The sequence below is a fragment of the Thamnophis elegans genome, chromosome 5 (genome assembly GCF_009769535.1).
Source record: "Thamnophis elegans isolate rThaEle1 chromosome 5, rThaEle1.pri, whole genome shotgun sequence".
In the NCBI taxonomy this organism is placed as follows: Eukaryota; Metazoa; Chordata; class Lepidosauria; order Squamata; family Colubridae; genus Thamnophis; species Thamnophis elegans.
The window spans coordinates 65,711,408-65,729,421 of record NC_045545.1 but is presented as its reverse complement, the minus strand read 5'-3'; the positions used below and the strand labels follow the sequence as shown (position 1 = coordinate 65,729,421).

The following is an 18,014-nucleotide window of genomic DNA, read 5'->3' as shown; positions in this document are numbered from 1 at the left end:
AAGCAAGGCTTCTTTCTCAATTTTTCCCTTCCCTATCCAGTTACCTCTTTCTTCGCCTCATTCACATCCAGTTTTGATCTCCCGTTCCTCTTTCCTTCCCTTTCCAGTGCAGCTATCCCTTCTCCTTAACTCATCTCCAGCCTGCTTTTTTGTCCTTTTTTGGGGGGAAGTTTCTGCTGAAAGGAGGGAAGGTAATGTGTGTATAATGTGTTTTTGCACGTGAGAGTTGCTTGTGTATGATAAAATAAATGGCTGGTAAATGCCAATGAGAGATCAATTAATTTTATAAATGGGACATCTTATTTTACAATGAATTAATTTTAATTAGACATTATTCATTCAGCTAGTATCCTTTTTTCCTTCCCTTGTCTTTTTTTGGAATACGGATTTGGCAAGTATATAAACACACACCCATAAATTACACACAAGTGTGACATGCACACACATTCACAGGAGACAGGAAAAGCTCCATGTCTAGTTCTAACTGGAGATGGGACCCTTGGCTGACCAGATCCTGCAGAAGCCAGAGGAATTTTATTGGTGTTTATATTTTTTTCCTATCTACTCTTCCTTTGGGCAGAGGAGCATTCAACTCAATGTAAATAACTTTGCAGGTAAATATGGAGGGCCTAAAGAGTATAGCAACATCATATGTACGAAATGCTGAGTTAACTTCCCCAACTTTCATGTTTTTAACTTTCAATATATTGTCCCAAATGGTTAAAATAGTTTTAAAATGTATGTAACAATGTGCACCTGCACCTACATTCACAGGCAGGGTGTGATCCAGAAAAGAATTAATAAGACAAACCAGAAACAATTCCCACGATTTCAGGAATATTATTATTATCCCCACTGAGAATGCCTATTTGCAACCCACCTATTATACCAGTTAAAAAGCAGCCAATTCATTCCCTCCAGCTGGTATTCTCGCAATTCGTTGTTATTCTTATAGTCCCGAGACTTCTCTAGCTTTTGCCAAGACTCTGAGGCAGGACGCTCCTACGACATAAAAAATGAATTAGGGATGGAGGAAGGGAGAAAGCAAGGAAGAAATTGCATTGATCAGGAGACTCCCTGACCAGTTTGGATCAATAGATATATTTGAAAAATGGTAAGGAGTATGTAGAGTATCATTGTAGATATACTAGACTCCCTCACAAATTTACCAGAATATGGAATTTGATCTCGGCTACATTTCTCTTCCTCTCTATTTAATACAGGAATATTTACCAACGAAACATAAGATAGCAGCTACTCATCATATATATTGTCTAAAAATAATGCTATAGTCTATGTATTGTGGTAGAGAGGGGGCAATGATGACAAGTAAACCTCAAAGATCCATCAACTAGACCTTAGGGAAGAATGTAATAGAGTGGATTGCCTTCCAGAATATAGGACTTTGCTATTCTGACTCATTTCTGATCATTTAGGCTACTGCAATCAGCTCTAGATGGGACTACCTTTAAAGAGCTCTTGAATCTTCATATGGTCCAAACTGCAACAGATCAGTGTATTTCCAGTATTCACTGCTCATGTTCATTATGTATTTGCTGCAGAGTCTGTATTGCTTTTAAAATATTGGTACTAAAATCAGTCAGATTCAAGCCAGATAGCCTTTTCTATCTTGCCAGAAAAAGTAGCAGGTGATTCTCTGCTTTTGGGAAGTGGAGGAGGCTGAAGCATGGAGGCACTGTCATTGTAGCAGTGTCAGGCATCTGGAATGGCCTCCCACTATAAATTACACAAGTCCCAATTTTAGTTACCTTCCAGAAATAATTGTCTTTTGGATTGTTTAGATGGACTGATTTTTTTGGATTTGGGGTTTGTATGTTTGCCTTTACTAGATTATCACTGTGTTAATTATATATTATTAGAAAACCAAAGTGAGCCCTATGGAAGTGCAGTGGGGTATAAATAAACAAACAAATAAATAAAATGTTACAGCAAAATATACGACCCACTGCAGTGATATATTCTGATCAATAAGCTATAGGTTGGAAACATGACAATTAAGTGAATATATCAGTGGCTTGAAACTCATACTCAAGGAATGCTAATAAATAGTTCCCCATCAAACTGGAGGGATTGTATTGGCTAGGATCTCACAAGGTTTAAGTCTCATCCTATACTTCTCAGATTTGCAAATTACTTGGCAATTTTGATAAGCATTCTTTCCATTTCCTAATGGATAGAAATAGAAATGAAATTCTGATAGATTAGAGAAATTTAATAGAGACAAATACAATACAGGAAATAGAAATAAAAGGATACTTAAGATCTAGGGACCTTGGTTTTCTTTCCTTGTTTTGTCCAAAACCCACCCTGTGATATCTGCCCCATAAATTTCCCCATTATAGATTTAAAAATCTAATCTATATGTGGCAGAAAAACAAAGAAATACTGTAGTATTACTTTTGCAAACCACATAAAGAAACAGCATCAAAAGAACGTATAAGAAAATGTATACAAATCATAACTTAGGAATAAAAGTATTTTAAAACGCAGAAACCGAGGGGGAGCTTTTTAACCAAAATATGGGAACCAGTAGATCAACTAAATCAATAAATCTATATAAGATAGCAGAATTAGATAATTAGAAAAGTAAAGTATTTTTGCCCTTACTTAAACATATTTCTTGAGCTTCTGGCAAATATACATACAAACATACATAAAATATATCCAATTTGCCAATCATTATCTCAGGGAGAAAAATACCCTCTGTAAAATATAAGGAAATATGTTTTTGTATTTTGAAATATATTTTTGGAAAGGATAAACAATAAAATTGTATGTTTATTTATTGGAAAAATAGTTCAGTAGATCCATAGGACTGCAGCAGTGTGTAAGTTCCTCTGCTTAGGGCACTGAGAAACAGATTGGAATTTCCATGGACAATATGGGATACTATCTTTAACTTAGAAAATCCTATTTCTTCCTTTATTTTGTACTCTGACTGGCACAGTACAAATGGCAAAGGCATCTGAATGAAGACAAGAGAGGAATGCTCAGAGCTGCTGAGTTAAAGTACCAAGAAAAGACATAACAAAGAATGGCAAAATTTAAAAAAAACACTGCCAAATAAATGGCTCTGAAAGAGGAAATTATGCTGAACCACAATATTCTATTTCACGCATAACTATCAGTTTTTTCCCCCCCAACAAAACCAAAGCTTAATTCATTTTTTACCAAGGATTTAAGTTCTGGAGGAATTTGGAGAAATTCAAACTCTTTAATCTTCCCAGGATCAACATCCTCCTCAAGTTCCCAAGTACTTTCTTCATAGGGTAAGGAGCACCACTTCACCAGGTAGTGAGTCACCTCCTACAATCCAGGAACAACAAAAGGAGAAGCAGTGAGGGCTCAAAACAAAAAGCAACAAAGAATAAATAATGGAACTCTTTGAAGAAAGATAATCTTAGGGGTGGGTGGGAGAGAATCAAGATCATTATCAATTTGGTAAGATGAAACATATGATGTATGCAGGGGTGTAACCATGATTGATATGATCATGGATACAACTTTAGAACCAGCTTTCACATGCTTCCAAAGAAAAGGAAAAACCTTTATATATATAAAAAAAGCCCTCTATCTTTCCAGAATCACTTTCGACTGTGAGATGGGCAACATATACATTTAATAAATAAATAAACATTTCCTTACAAAAAGGGGACATTAACTTCCAAGTGTACTTTTTTATGTAAATGTTTTTTAAAAAGGTAAACTCATAAAACATTTAGTCATCATTTGTTAATCAAAAACCCATGTTTTATCTTTTTTCTTAATAGAAATAATTGATTTAACATGAAAGGCAGGGAGTAGAAATATGGATTTTCAAAGATATGGATGTTCCACGGCATTTCCATAGGCCTTGGGAGAGAGGGATGATTTAGTATCAATACTCTCACTTATCTCTAATTTTTAAGACCACGTACACTGTATAATTACACAGGTACATGGGAGGAGAAAAACATCCAAAATCAGGAATTTTGTCACCATGTAAAAATTATCTCCATATCTCATTTCTAACTTTTGTGTTACAAGTAGAAGAATATTTTCTTATAGCTATACAAAAGTTCATAATCACATAATTCCAAATGTGGAGTGAAAACTGAATAATGCTTTATCATTTACACTGAGATAAATTGTAAGAATTAAACCAATATATACTTATTTTAATTAATTCAGAAAGGTTTAAAGCATTTATTAAAAAGTAGAAGACTTTTCTATAGCCTCCTTCTCCCATCTGATTTTCATTAAAATATGGAATTATAAAGACTTTACGTAGATTCCATTCTTTTTTTTTAGGTACAGGAATATTGGAACTCTCCTATTTACAAATTTGGTACTACTATGCTCCATTCTCAGTCATATGGAGCTTGGAGCCAGGAAGATGCCAAGGACTATATCCAAGGTGCTATGTTGTGGAGCACAGCTCTGAGGCATGAGAAATTAAAAGAATCTGAGTTTTTTAAAGCCAGCTAAGGAATGTACCTCTCAAGCGTGGAGTGGGCTCTGCCTGAACTCTTGTCACTTTTCCATGAAGCAGAACACCTATATCATAATTGTGCTGATCTTATCAGTTCTAAACCAAAGTTACAAGGCAACATATCTCTTCCAAGGGAGCTGTGCAGTTCAAAAGAGAAGTCTCTTTCTAGACTATATTTGAGAATGGGTTATGAAGAAAAAAAAGGAGGCTGATTTTTATAGTTGCAATTTAAATACACATATGACTACAGAGATCTCAGAAAAATTGTCCTACAGAAACTTTATTCTAGAGTCACACAATGACTACATTTCAGTAATCTCTTATTTCCAGCACTAAACTTGCTGAGTCAGCAGGACAAACTGCATGGACGTTCACAATTACTTAGCTGAAAAACTCTTGGCAATTAAGAGACAGATTTGGTGTGGTGGGGGGATTGTATCACTGTGTTTTACTAAGAAGCAGCTCCCTCTGCTTCCCAGACTGAGGTCAGCCATGGAAAATCAAGAATGTGGGTATGTGAATTGCAAATAATAATCATACCTCCCCAGTTTCGGAGTCCTTTGTGTGAGCCACTTCTAGAATTCTATCAACTTCCACATAGTCTGGATTGAACAGATCTTCATCAGGCTGGCAAAATAAGAATCAAACAGCAGATATGCATTAGGTCATGTTAGGCCTAGCCAGGAAAGAAAAACTAGTTTCTCAAGTTATTAATTTATGTCAGATGGCGAAACAGGAAAGTCATATGGGATGACAGAAATAAAAGTTTGGGCCTCCTGAACTAGCAAGAAGGAAGCAATTTTTACTGTCAAATAATTTCATTTTATTTTTAATAGAGTTGCAAGCAAAACAGCTCTTCCCTAGACTTTCTTGTAGAAATAAAAGCTTTGGCAGCTTTTTTCCTTACATACCTCAGTTGCAATCTTTGAAATATAAGCCCCAAATAGATGTGTGAAAACCAAGAGATATTAGAAAAATAATTCCACCCAAACCTCCTTATTTTCACTTGTAAAACTGCAAATTCTGCTCATCTAGAATAAAAGTGTAAAGGTTCAGAGCAGAAACTCAACTCTTCCAAATGCTCCACTAAAGGTAAAGGTTCCCCTCACACATATGTGCTAGTCGTTCCTGACTCTAGGGGCGGTGCCAAAGAGCCAGTGCTATCTGAAGACATCTCCGTGGTCATGTGGCCGGCATGACTAATGCCAAAGGCACACGGAACACTGTTACTTTCCCATTTTTCTACTTGCATTTTTACATGCTTTCGAAACTGCTAGGTTGGCAGAAGCTGGGACAAGTAACGGGAGCTCACTCCGTTATGAGGCACTAGGAATTCGAACCGCCGAACTGCCGACCATTCTGATTGACAAGCTCAGTGTCTTAAACCACTGAGCCCCTGTGTCCCTAAAAATGCTCTACTACTTCCCACTAAAAATAAATGAAACTAAATATAAAAAAAGATAGCAGTGGATAATGGTTACATAACATGAAAGGACATTCTTTGGAATTTGGAGCTGTGTTGGGATCCCTGAAGAATATAAGGGTGGATAGCATTCGAAGAGTCCAGCTGAGAAGACTTTATCTCTCTTCTTCAAGCAGAGAGTTTGAAACTTATTTCCACTTTTTACCTTTTCCCAACTAGTTCCCCATACCCTGAAACTAGAAAAATGCTTAATTTTGTAGAAAGAGACTACAATTTCCTATAGATAGTCCTTGAATTATGATGGCAATTGGGATCAGGATTGCTGTCACTAAGTGATATGGTTGTAAAGCACATGTAACTGGATAGCAAAGCTATGGCAATCCTGGCAGTCCTGGAATCCCAGATAAGAAATACAAGGGTGTCACAGAGAAATAGGGGAGGCCAGGGAAGGTTGGGGAGGTCCAGTACAGGTTGCATGTGATTTGGGGGGAAGCCAAGGAGGGCCTGGGAGGGCTGGTGGAGGCTGCAAGCAGGTAGGGAGTTGCTGCAGGCTAGAACAACTTATGGGAACAACTTGAGACATTTGCTGTCAGCTTCCACATTGACTTTGCTTGTGGGAAGCTGGGAAGAAAAGTCACAAATAGCAACCACTTGGCCACAGCTGCCTGTATCATCATAATCACAAGCTGAACAACCAAGCTCCTGGAATGGGGTCACGTGATGGGGGTACTACTTTGGGAACCAGTCCTATGTCCATTCTTTCAGTGCCACCATAACTTTGAATGGTTGCTGAATAAATGAACATGAGCCAAGGACTACCTGTATGGAAAGCGTGAGTTTTATGCCAACATTTCTTTTTCAAGATGCTGGTTGGAAGCAATTACCAAACAAAAACAGCAACCGTAAATCAACCAATATTCTCACTGAGTATTCATCTTGAGCTGTCAGAAATATAAATATCTATTATGATAAGATTGAAATTACCATACTAAATGAACAGGACATCAATTATTTATCTCTGCTCAGGAGAAAGTCAACCTCTTCCATTCCAATTCCACAGTACATCCACAATAGCATCACATGTAACAACATGATAGTTAGAAAGAGAGCACTCTAAAAACAAGATTCTCAGGTATCTGTTGGCTGGCAACATGCCATTATATAAACCTTTCTATTCCTGATTTCCCCTGGCAGAGGTACAATAATTTTGTACTTTTATTTATCTAGGTCAGGGGTGTCAAACTCAAGACCCGGGAGCTGGATCTGGCTTGCAGGGTGCTTAGATCTTTCCCAGAGGCCCGCCCTGGAAACAGTGAAGGACCTGCCCACGGTGCCACTGCTAGCGAAAAAGAAGCTTGTGAGGGCCACCCACGTCCCGCCCGGGCTCTGTTTTCAGCTGCAACGGCCTCCTGCAATCTTCTGCCAACGAAAATGGAGTTCAGGGAGGCCGCACGCATCCTGCCCAGGCTCTGTTTTTGGCAGCGACAGCCTCCTGCATCCCTCTGCCGACTAAAATGGAGCAGAGGGAGGCTGCATGCAGCCCACCCATGTGCTTGGGCTGCGTGTGACCTCCCCGAGTTCTGTTTTCACTGGCAGAGGCTGCAGGAGACTGTCGTGGTTAAAAATAGAAAGTTGATGAGTGACATTGAGCTGTCCATGCCCTGGCCACACACCCTAACCCCGAGGTCAAACACAACCCTGATGTGACTTCTCAATGAAATTGCTGATGACTCCTGATGATACTCCTGATCTAGGCCATCATCATCATCTATTAATTTAAATTTATTATCCCCACCAACTCCTATAGTCTCAGAACAGTTTATAAAATTCAGAGTTAAAATCAATTTTTAAAAAGTTAAATGAGTTACAATGGCAATTGGGAACACGACTGCCATAGCTAAGCAATTTGGTTATAAAGTGCAACATTATATGACTGCATGCTTAGCAATAGCAATCCAGGAATTCTTGGTTGTAATCATAACCCCCAAGACATGTGGGTCGTTAAGCAGAAAGTAGAGGGCATCCCAGGTAAGAAGCATGGGGATGCCATGGGGGAGAGGCTCAGGGAGATCTGGCAAAGATTGCTTATAAATTGGGGGTTGCTGCAGTTCGGATTGAGCTCAGGCAATTTGGGAAATGAGGATGTGAGTCCCTGTGTACAAGGGCAGGCAGGCTAGTAAAGGAGAGTCAAAGACAAGCTCTTTAACCATAATTTTGCTTTAGTTTACAGCAATGGTGCTGCTTATATGCGTACACATTGCTAATTGCATATATCCACAATACCACAAAAAATAGCCCCAGTTAGCAGAACTTTTAAAATATTCTGAGAAAATACATAAAATCAACTAGGAAAATTCATTACTGACCTCAGTGAAAATGTGCTTCATTTGGGCCTGTTTATTGCGAAAGCGTTTAATCTTCTGGGAGATCCGGGGATCTTTTTCTAGCTCCTCCATGGTGGCCCATTTACAGTGCAAATAAGAACTATGAATTAATAAAAAGTATCATTCAGATTATTAAGAAGGAACCAGGAAGACATGTACATGATTGGCATTTTAAGACAAACTTGTCCAAATCTCACTTCCTTCAAGTATGTAATTGCATCACAATATCTATATCTTCCCAAAAGCTGAAGTGTAATTTACAGCTAATATCATGTTTAAATGTTAAGAAAAATACAATCAAATAAGCATATTCTGGCAGAAGTATGCATAAAACTGTAATGTATTAGCTTACTAGTGTTTCCCCAAACATATAAATTGAGGGGGAAAAATACAAAAATTCAAACATTAGGGATAATGTTGCAGAAATCAGCTATAAGGAATTTAAAGTTGGAAAAATATGAAATTGAGCAAAATCAAATTTGACAAATCAGTCAACTTCTACTATGACGAAATAGATGCTACTTTATACATTTTGGACATCCAAAACAGAACAGTACGTAGCACATTGATAAGACAAACACATGCTATACGTACAAATTGCGGTACTTTACATAGAACTCTTCCTGTTCATAAGTTGCTCCTCCAGGATAAATCTGGAACAACAATTATTTGTTTGATTGTTTCTTTAATTATATAGATATATTATACTCATTAATGCTTAGCATCCATTATATATTATTTATTTATCTGTTTCTCTATTTATTTATTTATCCATCCATCCATTCAATCAATCAATATCTATAGCTGCCCATCTCAATCAATGATTCTGGGCAGCTTACAAATAAAAAAATACATTACAATTAAAAATACTGAAAACATTTTAAAATAATAAAAACAAATAAACCATCCAGATTTTTGGAAGTGGTGTTATGGAATAAACCAGCAGAGAATATGTTTCAGATCTGAACATCCACTTACATACTGGAATTGGTGAGGGGAGGAAGCAACTTTTGAGGCACAATTTTGCCATCAGTTGCATTCTGAATTTAAGTACCCACTCTAGGCAAAGAGAGAACAATATCCCTCTGCCTTGAGCTTCAAACTGAACACTTGCCCCGGCTTCCAACAGGACTTCCAAATTCCAGACTATTCATTCACTGCATAAAGAAGCTAAGCTCCAAACAGAATAGTCCTACTATTCATTATCATATTACTGTGGGAAATAAATTATGATAAAGTAAATAATTTACAGCATCTTCTTATAATACCAAGGGTTATAATTTAACACAATCGATCCTATTCTTTCCTTTCCATAGAATAACAACTCATAAAGGAACTGAAAGGGCTCCGATGACAAGGGAGGCTCTCACCTCTTTCTGCACCATCCTGGAGGCAAGAATTTTCTCAATGATGTTGGCATCGTCCTCAGGAGGTTCCTATGGAGCAGAGGCAGGAAGAAGGAAGTTTAGCTGCCCAGATGTGATCGTTGCATTTAGTGTTTTAAAGCAGCAGTCACCAACTCGTGGTCCGTGAGAAAATTTTGGTGGTCCACAGAAAAATTATTTTGCATTTTTTATATTGCATTAAATTAGGGGTCCTCAAACTACAGGCCCTGGGCCGGATACATGCAATGAACTTGCTGCTGCAGAGAGTCTCCCTCTTTGGGGTCTTTTTGTGCGGGTCAGAGGGGAGGGGCAGAAATTCCAACTTGGGGTCTACTTCAGCCTCCTGATGCGGTGCTTTGGATGAAAGCTGGAGGGAAGTGCCGCTGATGGCAAAGAGCCAGATGGCTTTGCTCCAGCGGCACTGTATCATGGCCTGGAACTGGCTCACCATCTCAGCCCGCTGAGCCTCCACATGCCGGTACTTGGCCTTGCACTCCCACAGGTCTTCCCTCTGCTTGGAAAGCCTATGCTCGTAGACCTCCATGAGATGCTTCTGCTGAGCCTCCTTCTCGGTCAGATCCAATTTGAACTGATCCAGGTGGCTGTTTAGCTCCAACAACTGCTCCCTAAGGAACCCGGGCGGGCCAGGAGTGGCTGGGAGGGGAGAGTAGAGGCCGGCAAGGCGCCCCTCGATGTGAGTGACATCAAGTTGACCACGCCCACCCTGTCACATGACCACCTAGCCACACCCACCCAGCCAGTCATTAGGCTGAGCATATTAGTGGTCCGCAGGATTTAAAATTATGAATTTAGTGGTCCCTGAGACCCAAAAGGTTTGGGATTCCTGTTTTAAAGCAATGTACATTCAAAGTTGGACCTTCAGTATTTCAAGACATTTCTTGGAATTAATAGACAGTGTACTTCTTGTCATGTAAAATCACATCATTGCAATTTGTAACCTCTTGATAGTTTCCCCACTGACTTTGATGGACGATTGTTAGGTCCAGTCATGTAACTGCAAGTTGTTGTGGCCATCATAATTGTGAGCTGGTTGTCAAGTACCCAAATCACAATCACATTACCACCAGGATATTGTGACGGCCACAACTCTGAGGATCCTTGTTCGGTATCATTGTAACTTTAAACAGAACTGAACTAACGGTCATCAAAGGTACATCATGATGACTACTTATACAGTATATGATGTACAATTCTATTCTGGTCTTGTCTATTCTAATGATCATATATTTATTCCCATATAAAAACAAAGTGGCAGATAAAATGGGTGAGAGTGCCTGAAGATTACTAAAGATAATCACTGAAAACAAACTATCAGCTTATGAACTGAATTTAGTTTACATATGTATTTCTGCTCCTTGCACACTTTCTCTGCATCTCTCCCAGACCTGACAGGATTATTCTTGTGTGGGGGAAAATGAGGAGGACAGTGTTTTACAGTATATATATTTATTTGTTTGTATTTTGTTTATTATTTATAGGCCGCCCTTTTCCCTGAGGGGACTCAGGGCGGCTTACAATTTATGGGGAGGGGAATACAAGACAAGACATGAGACAATACATAAGTAAAAATAAAACACAACATTCATTCATCATTCGGGTGGGGACGGATTAGAATCTTTATCCCCAGGCCTGACGGGATAGCCAGATCTTAAGGGCTGTGCGGAAGGTCTGGACGGTGGTGAGGGTGCGAATCTCCACGGGGAGATCGTTCCAAAGGGTCGGAGCTACTACTGAAAAGGCTCTCCTCCGCGTAGTTGCCAGTCGACACTGACTGGCGGATGGAACTTGGAGGCCTAATCTGTGTGATCTAATAGGTCGTAGGGAGGTAATTGGCAGGAGGCGGTCTCTCAAGTACTCAGATCCACTACCATGGAGGGCTTTATGGGTGGTAAGTAGCACCTTGAAGCGCACCCGGAGATCAACAGGTAGCCAGCGCAGCTCGTGAAGGATAGGTGTTATGTGGGCGAACCGCGGTGCGCCCACAATCACTCGCGCGGCCGCATTCTGGACTAGCTGAAGTCGCCGGATGCTCTTCAAGGGCAGCCCCATGTAGAGCACGTTGCAGTATTCCAGCCTAGAGGTCACAAGGGCCCGATTTACCTCCTTTAGTTACCTATACAATAATAAAGGTGGGATAAAATATAATTAATAAAGAAGGTATTTGGAGGAGGGGTGCCATTGTGTCAGTGTTGAGTCCTGGCAAGTGCTTGGACAAGTTCCTGCAGTTTTCTTGGCAAAATTTTGGAATGGTTTGCCATTCCCTGCTTCCTAAGCGAAAGACTGGTCCAAAGTTACCCAGTTAACTTTGTGCCTAAGGTGGAACTACTACTTAAAGAATCTCCCAGTTCCCAGGAGGATGCCTTAACCACTACACCAAACTGATTCTTAAGTCATTTTAATGTTTTAATTATAATAGAAGCTTATCATGATTATCAATATTTGCTTATAATTAAATATAAAGAACTACTCTAAGAAATTTTCTAAAGTGGAACAAATACGGAGAAATCAAAATCAGATTAGAATGTCATTTGGGAAATACTTATTTGGTAGTAAATTAAGTAAGAATAGATTCTGGGTATGTATATATTATTACATTTCAAGTGACAGAACATAATCAGTTAAATGATTCACTTATTTGGGATAACTTAAAATTGCAGAAAAAGGTTAATGCTGCATTTTTCTGGTATATCACCCCACATGTTATCCTCGATTGGGAATTTATTACAAATGAATGCACTCTACAATTCAGTTTAGAAAAAAAAAACATTGATTTTACTCAAGATAAGTAATTCTTTTATAATTGCTGCAAACATGATCTCACATGTCTTACTGTGCTATGAATTCACAGGCAAATGGATTTTTTAAGTGGAACTAAGTTTTGTTTCCCAATTCTCCCAGCCATACCTCTGCTTGCCAAGCCAAGGTAGATGCAGAAAGTGCAGAAGCTCGGCCAGCACCCAGTACAGCTATTGTTTCACCATCATCATCAACCACCTTGAAATCCAAGTCTTCATTATACTTCCTACGCTTCACCTGGCGTCCGGAACGGCGCTTCTGTACAGCAAACAGAGATTCAAACATGGTAGAAGAGATATATGCAATATTGCTTAGCTGAAATCCAGCCCTCGTCCAGGTTATACAAAGAAACACACATTGCTTAAATTTGGCCAATAGGTTGCCAGCAAGTGAGAAAATTAGGGCACCAGAAGCTTGAACTAAACAAAATGTTGTAAGACATAGACATATGATTTAGCTTCTCACTTCAAAAGTTTGAACATCCCATCCCAAAAATAAATGATGCCAAATCAATGAAGCCAATATTTCAAACGATGGAGAGTGCATCCTTCCATGTACTAGTTTTATGCATACTGAAAAGCTCTAAAAATACACCAACATAAGACAAGACGTAGACAAGTTAAGACATAAAGCAGGAAATGAATACAAATCTCTCTCTCTCTGTGTGTGTGTGTGTGTGTGTGTGTGTGTTTTCCTACTTTTTCATAATAAATTACATTTCTATTCCATCACCACCTGGTCCTAGAATACTTTGCCAACCCTCTAGGCAGTTTTGGATAGCAAGGAAAGAAAGAGAGAAAACTGCCAATCCTAAAAATTGCCTGCCAATTTATCTAAATTCTGAAAAAGAAGAAAATTGTTTTTGCCCACTTTCTATCTTTCCTGGAGTCATATTTAAACCACTCGCTGTTCTTGCATACTGCATATATTCTTTAAGTAAACACACTGCTCAATTCAGAAATCACTTGCAGACAGTTCTCTTTACATCAAGTGATCTTTTAATATAACACTTTCAGAAAATTCCCTATGGAGTGCCTCTCCTGCCTAACTTCAGCTCTTTCTGATCAATACCAGTGAATCTGATAGTTCACCCTTGTCTGTTGATTACTTCATGATTCAACCCTTGAGAAATTACAACTGAATATGTGAACCGAAATGCTCTGCATCTTAGTCAATGGCCTAGGTCAAATAAAATGTTAAAATCATTAACCACTTTGGGCTAGGTTCATATATGATGCTAAGCCAAAGCAACTTCAATGTACTTTAAAGTGATAGGTGAACTAAACAAATGTGAAGGGATGTCTTTCTTATACTTTATCTGTGAAGGCCCGTTCACATAATTGCAAGTCGAGATAATACAGTCCATATGGTGAACATAACTCCTGTAAAAAAGATGTGTGATGTTCCTATGATTGTTTTGTGAATTTATGGAATGCTTGTGGCCAACAGAGGTCTATTGATTGGGAACATAAAAGTGTGCACACATTAAACTGAATGATGTGCTGCAAAGCTCAATAATGCAATAAGCATATGCAAATTATTGTATCAAGGACAAAGATAGTTGTTATTATTTATTAAATTGTTATGCTGGTCATCCTGCAGTACAAGTCAAAATTGTGATTAGGAGGGAAAATACAGAAAATAGAGAAGGAATGAAGACAGAAGTGCAAAACAAATATAGGGTGGAAGATTTAACAGTGAGATAAGAAAGAGAACACGTCAAGAAAGATAAGGTTGAATTATGTTGATGAGATCCTCACCAACCTGTGGTAAAAAGTTTAGGCAACTAAAGGCAATTAGAGCCATGGAGCCGCAGTGGTTAGAATGCAAAAATGCAGGCTAACTCTGCCAACTGCCAGCAGTTCAATCCTGACCAGCTCAAGGTTGACTCAGCCTTCCATTCTTCTGAGGTTGGTAAAATGAGAACCCAGATTGTTGGGGGCAATATGCTGATTCTGTAAAATGCTTAGAGAGGGCTCTAGAACACTGTGAAGCAGTATATGAGTCTAAGTGTTGTTGCTATTGTTAATGTGTAAACTGGTGTATGGGTGTGGTAGAAGCTCTAAATTGTGTCTAGAAACAATCTTACATTTTTTGTTTTAAAAAAATCTTTATTTGAATGACTACAATTTGACAACTTTCCACATTTCCAGTTCTGTGCAAAAGCTAATATACAGGTACATTTTGGTGGGACCCTAACAATCAGAACCAAAGAATAATAGGAACTAGCGAAGCATAAACTGGTTGTACTCATGAGAAAACTGTAGCAATACTAAATTGTTTCATATCCATAAAGATTCAAGTATACCTGACTGTCAACTGATTCAACAGATTCTTCAAGGTTTTGTCCAGACAATGAAAGGAGGCCTTGATCCAATTCTAAACTATCAAGTGACGTGTCATTTTTCCTTTTTCCTTTCTTCTTCTTTTCAACAGGAGTTGGTCCTTGCTCCATACTGCAGGTACAAATGAATAGCATTATAGCATCACAGTAAGTATCAATGAACTGTGAAGGATGTGTTTTTGTTTTACTTTTTTATAGTTTTCTTATGTATGATGTACACTGAAGACAGCATTTAAAGACAGCATTTAAAGACAGCATTTAATTTCGTTGTACAAAGTACAATGACAATAAAGTAAACTTAAACTCAGTATCCATCATTCATGTTTTACCCCAAAACTACCCATGAAAAAAAAATTTTTTTTTTTGGTTTTTCAGAAAGTGTCATACCTTTTGCAGTCAATAGCCAAATTCAAAATACCACGGAGAAGCAATGTCTTTGTGAGGGTTTTTTCTACTGCACTCTTTTCTGCTTACCCAAACACCATTTTAAAGGCAAGGGGATTACTCTCTCCAACATTGAGCAATACATATTCAAATATATACAATTTTAGTCTGAAAAAAAGCACTTTGGGCTGCTCACTTTGATTTCCAACTAACTTTCTTTTGTGGAAACTATTTCACATAACTATTATTTCTGAGCCTTTGCAAACAAAACATATATAAAGATATGACATGTACAAGTTCACAACTAAAACTATTATGACTACAGAAATTGGTTTTTAATCTAAGACAATCAGCAAAATACAGGCCCTGTTAAAGTATTGCATTTGTATGTAAGTTTCTTTATTTACACTGTCCCCTTCTTCCATTTAATTGAAAAATTTTCCACTTATAAGTAACCAGGCAAACTAAAAATAATGGTTATAAGTACCACATTATTAACATAATCATGTGAAATATAATTGGGAATCTTTTTCTTCTTCTGATTCTCACCTGTAATGTGTCCAATTCTACAGCTCATCAGGGAAGGCAGATGTCCTCTTAAATGATATAAAGTAGAGATGCATAACTTTTTCTTGGCTGATGGCCATACTAAGCCTTTGAATAGTGTACCATGGGCTACATTCCAAAAAGTAATATGTAGGGCCAGGCAAAATTAATTTTGGTTTTGTTTCAATTACATTTACCTTGTATTAAAATTAAGTAATAGTTAACTAATCGTTTTGAAGGATTTTGGAGTAGTATCCAAGGTTTCCAGAAGAAGCATACAGCCCTGGAACCTCTTTTTATATATTTCTGATGCAAATCATCCCTTTGTGTATAATATTATTATTTGTATATAATAATAAGTAATAGATAACAGCAACTATAGTAGTATATTTAAGATGTGAAATACTAGAGCATTGCAGCTTTATCTTCCAAATAAGTATTTAATCATATTTTCCCAATATTTTTATTAAATGTTACAATTAAAAAGCTAAAAGGTAACACAACCAAAAGAAACAGCAAAAAAAAGAAAAAAAAAATTGGGTGGGGGGAAAAAGAATGGAAAGAAAAATAGAAAGAAAAAATAAGAATACTGTATAATAAAGAAAAAGAAAAGAAATAAAGAACTAACTTCTCCTTCCGTCAGAACAAGTAGCATGTTTCCCAGAAAACTTTTCATAAGCGCTTGGCCTTATTTTCAGAGAGGTCTTATTATTTTTGAAGTGCAGGAGGCCCCACAGCTGATCCGGAGAGGGCCAGAAGTTCTATCTCTATTTCTGGCACACTCTTACCAGCCCTAGCGTCACTGGGTCTGCTGCTCTTTTTGCAGCCGCCACTAAAAGAATGGGCACAGTAGCTAGGATTTGCGGGTGCTGCCTCCACAAAGCCATTCCACGTAGATGGCACATATGCCAGACAAGTATAGCTATGTACACACTAGTGGGAAGTTCTAGGTTGGCAGCTACTATGGCAATAATATAGCTGAATTCATCTTTTAGCCAAAGTGAAATCAAGTCAATGTTTTATTTAGCTTGCTATAATTCTAATAAAAAGCAAACCTCACTCCTTTCTAGCACTGATAATGATAATGAAATCATCATTAGCTGGGTAATGAAACATCTTCAAGTAAACAACCAAGCTCAGAGAATACCAAGGACTATATTATGCCATAATATATTTGTTTGTTCTTTGGCTTAGTATCAAGTACAAGTCTATCTAGGCCTTCCGCACAGCCCTTAAGATCTGGCTAGCCCGTCAGGCCTGGGGATAAACTTTCTTGCCCCTCCTGAATGCTGAGTGAATGTTGTGTTTTAGTACTTTTTGTTATCTCACATTTTTTTTCTGTATTTGTCTTTCACTCCCCTTCCCTTACTATTGTAAGCCGCCCTGAGTCCCCTCAGGGAAAAGGGCGGCCTATAAATGTTAAATAAAATCTAAAAAAAAAAATCTATGACCTAGAAATATGTGCAACTAAAACACTATGGCTTATTAAACAAGCCATTTAAAAATCATATCTAATGCATAAACCAAACTCATCTATATTTCACATATATAGTATCATACAATTTTCTTCTAAACTGATATTAGAGGAGATATTTTTGTTTTTCCAACTATTTAAAAATAAAATGAGGATACAGAAGCTAGCAGTGACCAAATTCATGAATCTTCTTAAATTCCATGTAGAAATAAATTACTCAGAAAATAACCATTATTTTAACTTTACATGCTGTAAAGTTAACTGTGCAATAGAAAATGGGATAGTTTAAAGAAACAAGGAGGGTTTGGGGAAAGGTAACAGAGAAATTATGAATATAATAGACAAGTGATTTAACTCACTTGGCTGTTTTTCAAAGAGAATCTATGCTAATTGGATTACAAATTATCTGATGTCAACAGTGAGATTCCATTATCCATCTTCATAAATGGAAGTAAAAGTTAGTTACAATATTTCCTTCAAGATGCAAAAAAAAAAAAATTCCAGTGGGGAGCGAACAAGGGCATTTAACTATGGAGTACTTTTCTATTTTGGTTCTGAAAAAAATGTCTAGCAGTTGTGCATATTGTAAAAAAGGTAGCTAGAATAAATCTAATTGAAATAATCTAAATACTCCATACCTAATATTTATCATTGATATTGTGCATATCACCTGTAAATTGCAATTTGTTTTTTTTTTAATCATAGATGTGCAGCATTTCTGCAAAAGAATCACGGTTGCTCTATAATCTATTTGTTATCATATTT

General features: G+C 37.7%; 1 protein-coding gene across 2 annotated transcripts in view; it reads right to left on the bottom strand.

Annotated features, from left to right (window-relative positions):
• The window catches only part of CHD6 (chromodomain helicase DNA binding protein 6), a 115,093-nt gene that overhangs the window by 34,026 nt on the left and 63,053 nt on the right, over positions 1–18,014 (bottom strand). For both annotated transcript variants that reach the window (XM_032218151.1, XM_032218152.1), the window contains exons 6-13: positions 14,810–14,957; positions 12,610–12,759; positions 9,670–9,735; positions 8,894–8,952; positions 8,282–8,399; positions 5,033–5,119; positions 3,193–3,327; positions 881–1,002 (exon numbers count right to left, since the gene is read on the bottom strand). In XM_032218151.1, the coding sequence (XP_032074042.1) occupies positions 881–1,002; positions 3,193–3,327; positions 5,033–5,119; positions 8,282–8,399; positions 8,894–8,952; positions 9,670–9,735; positions 12,610–12,759; positions 14,810–14,957 (885 nt within the window). The remainder of the gene's footprint in view (positions 1–880; positions 1,003–3,192; positions 3,328–5,032; positions 5,120–8,281; positions 8,400–8,893; positions 8,953–9,669; positions 9,736–12,609; positions 12,760–14,809; positions 14,958–18,014) is intronic.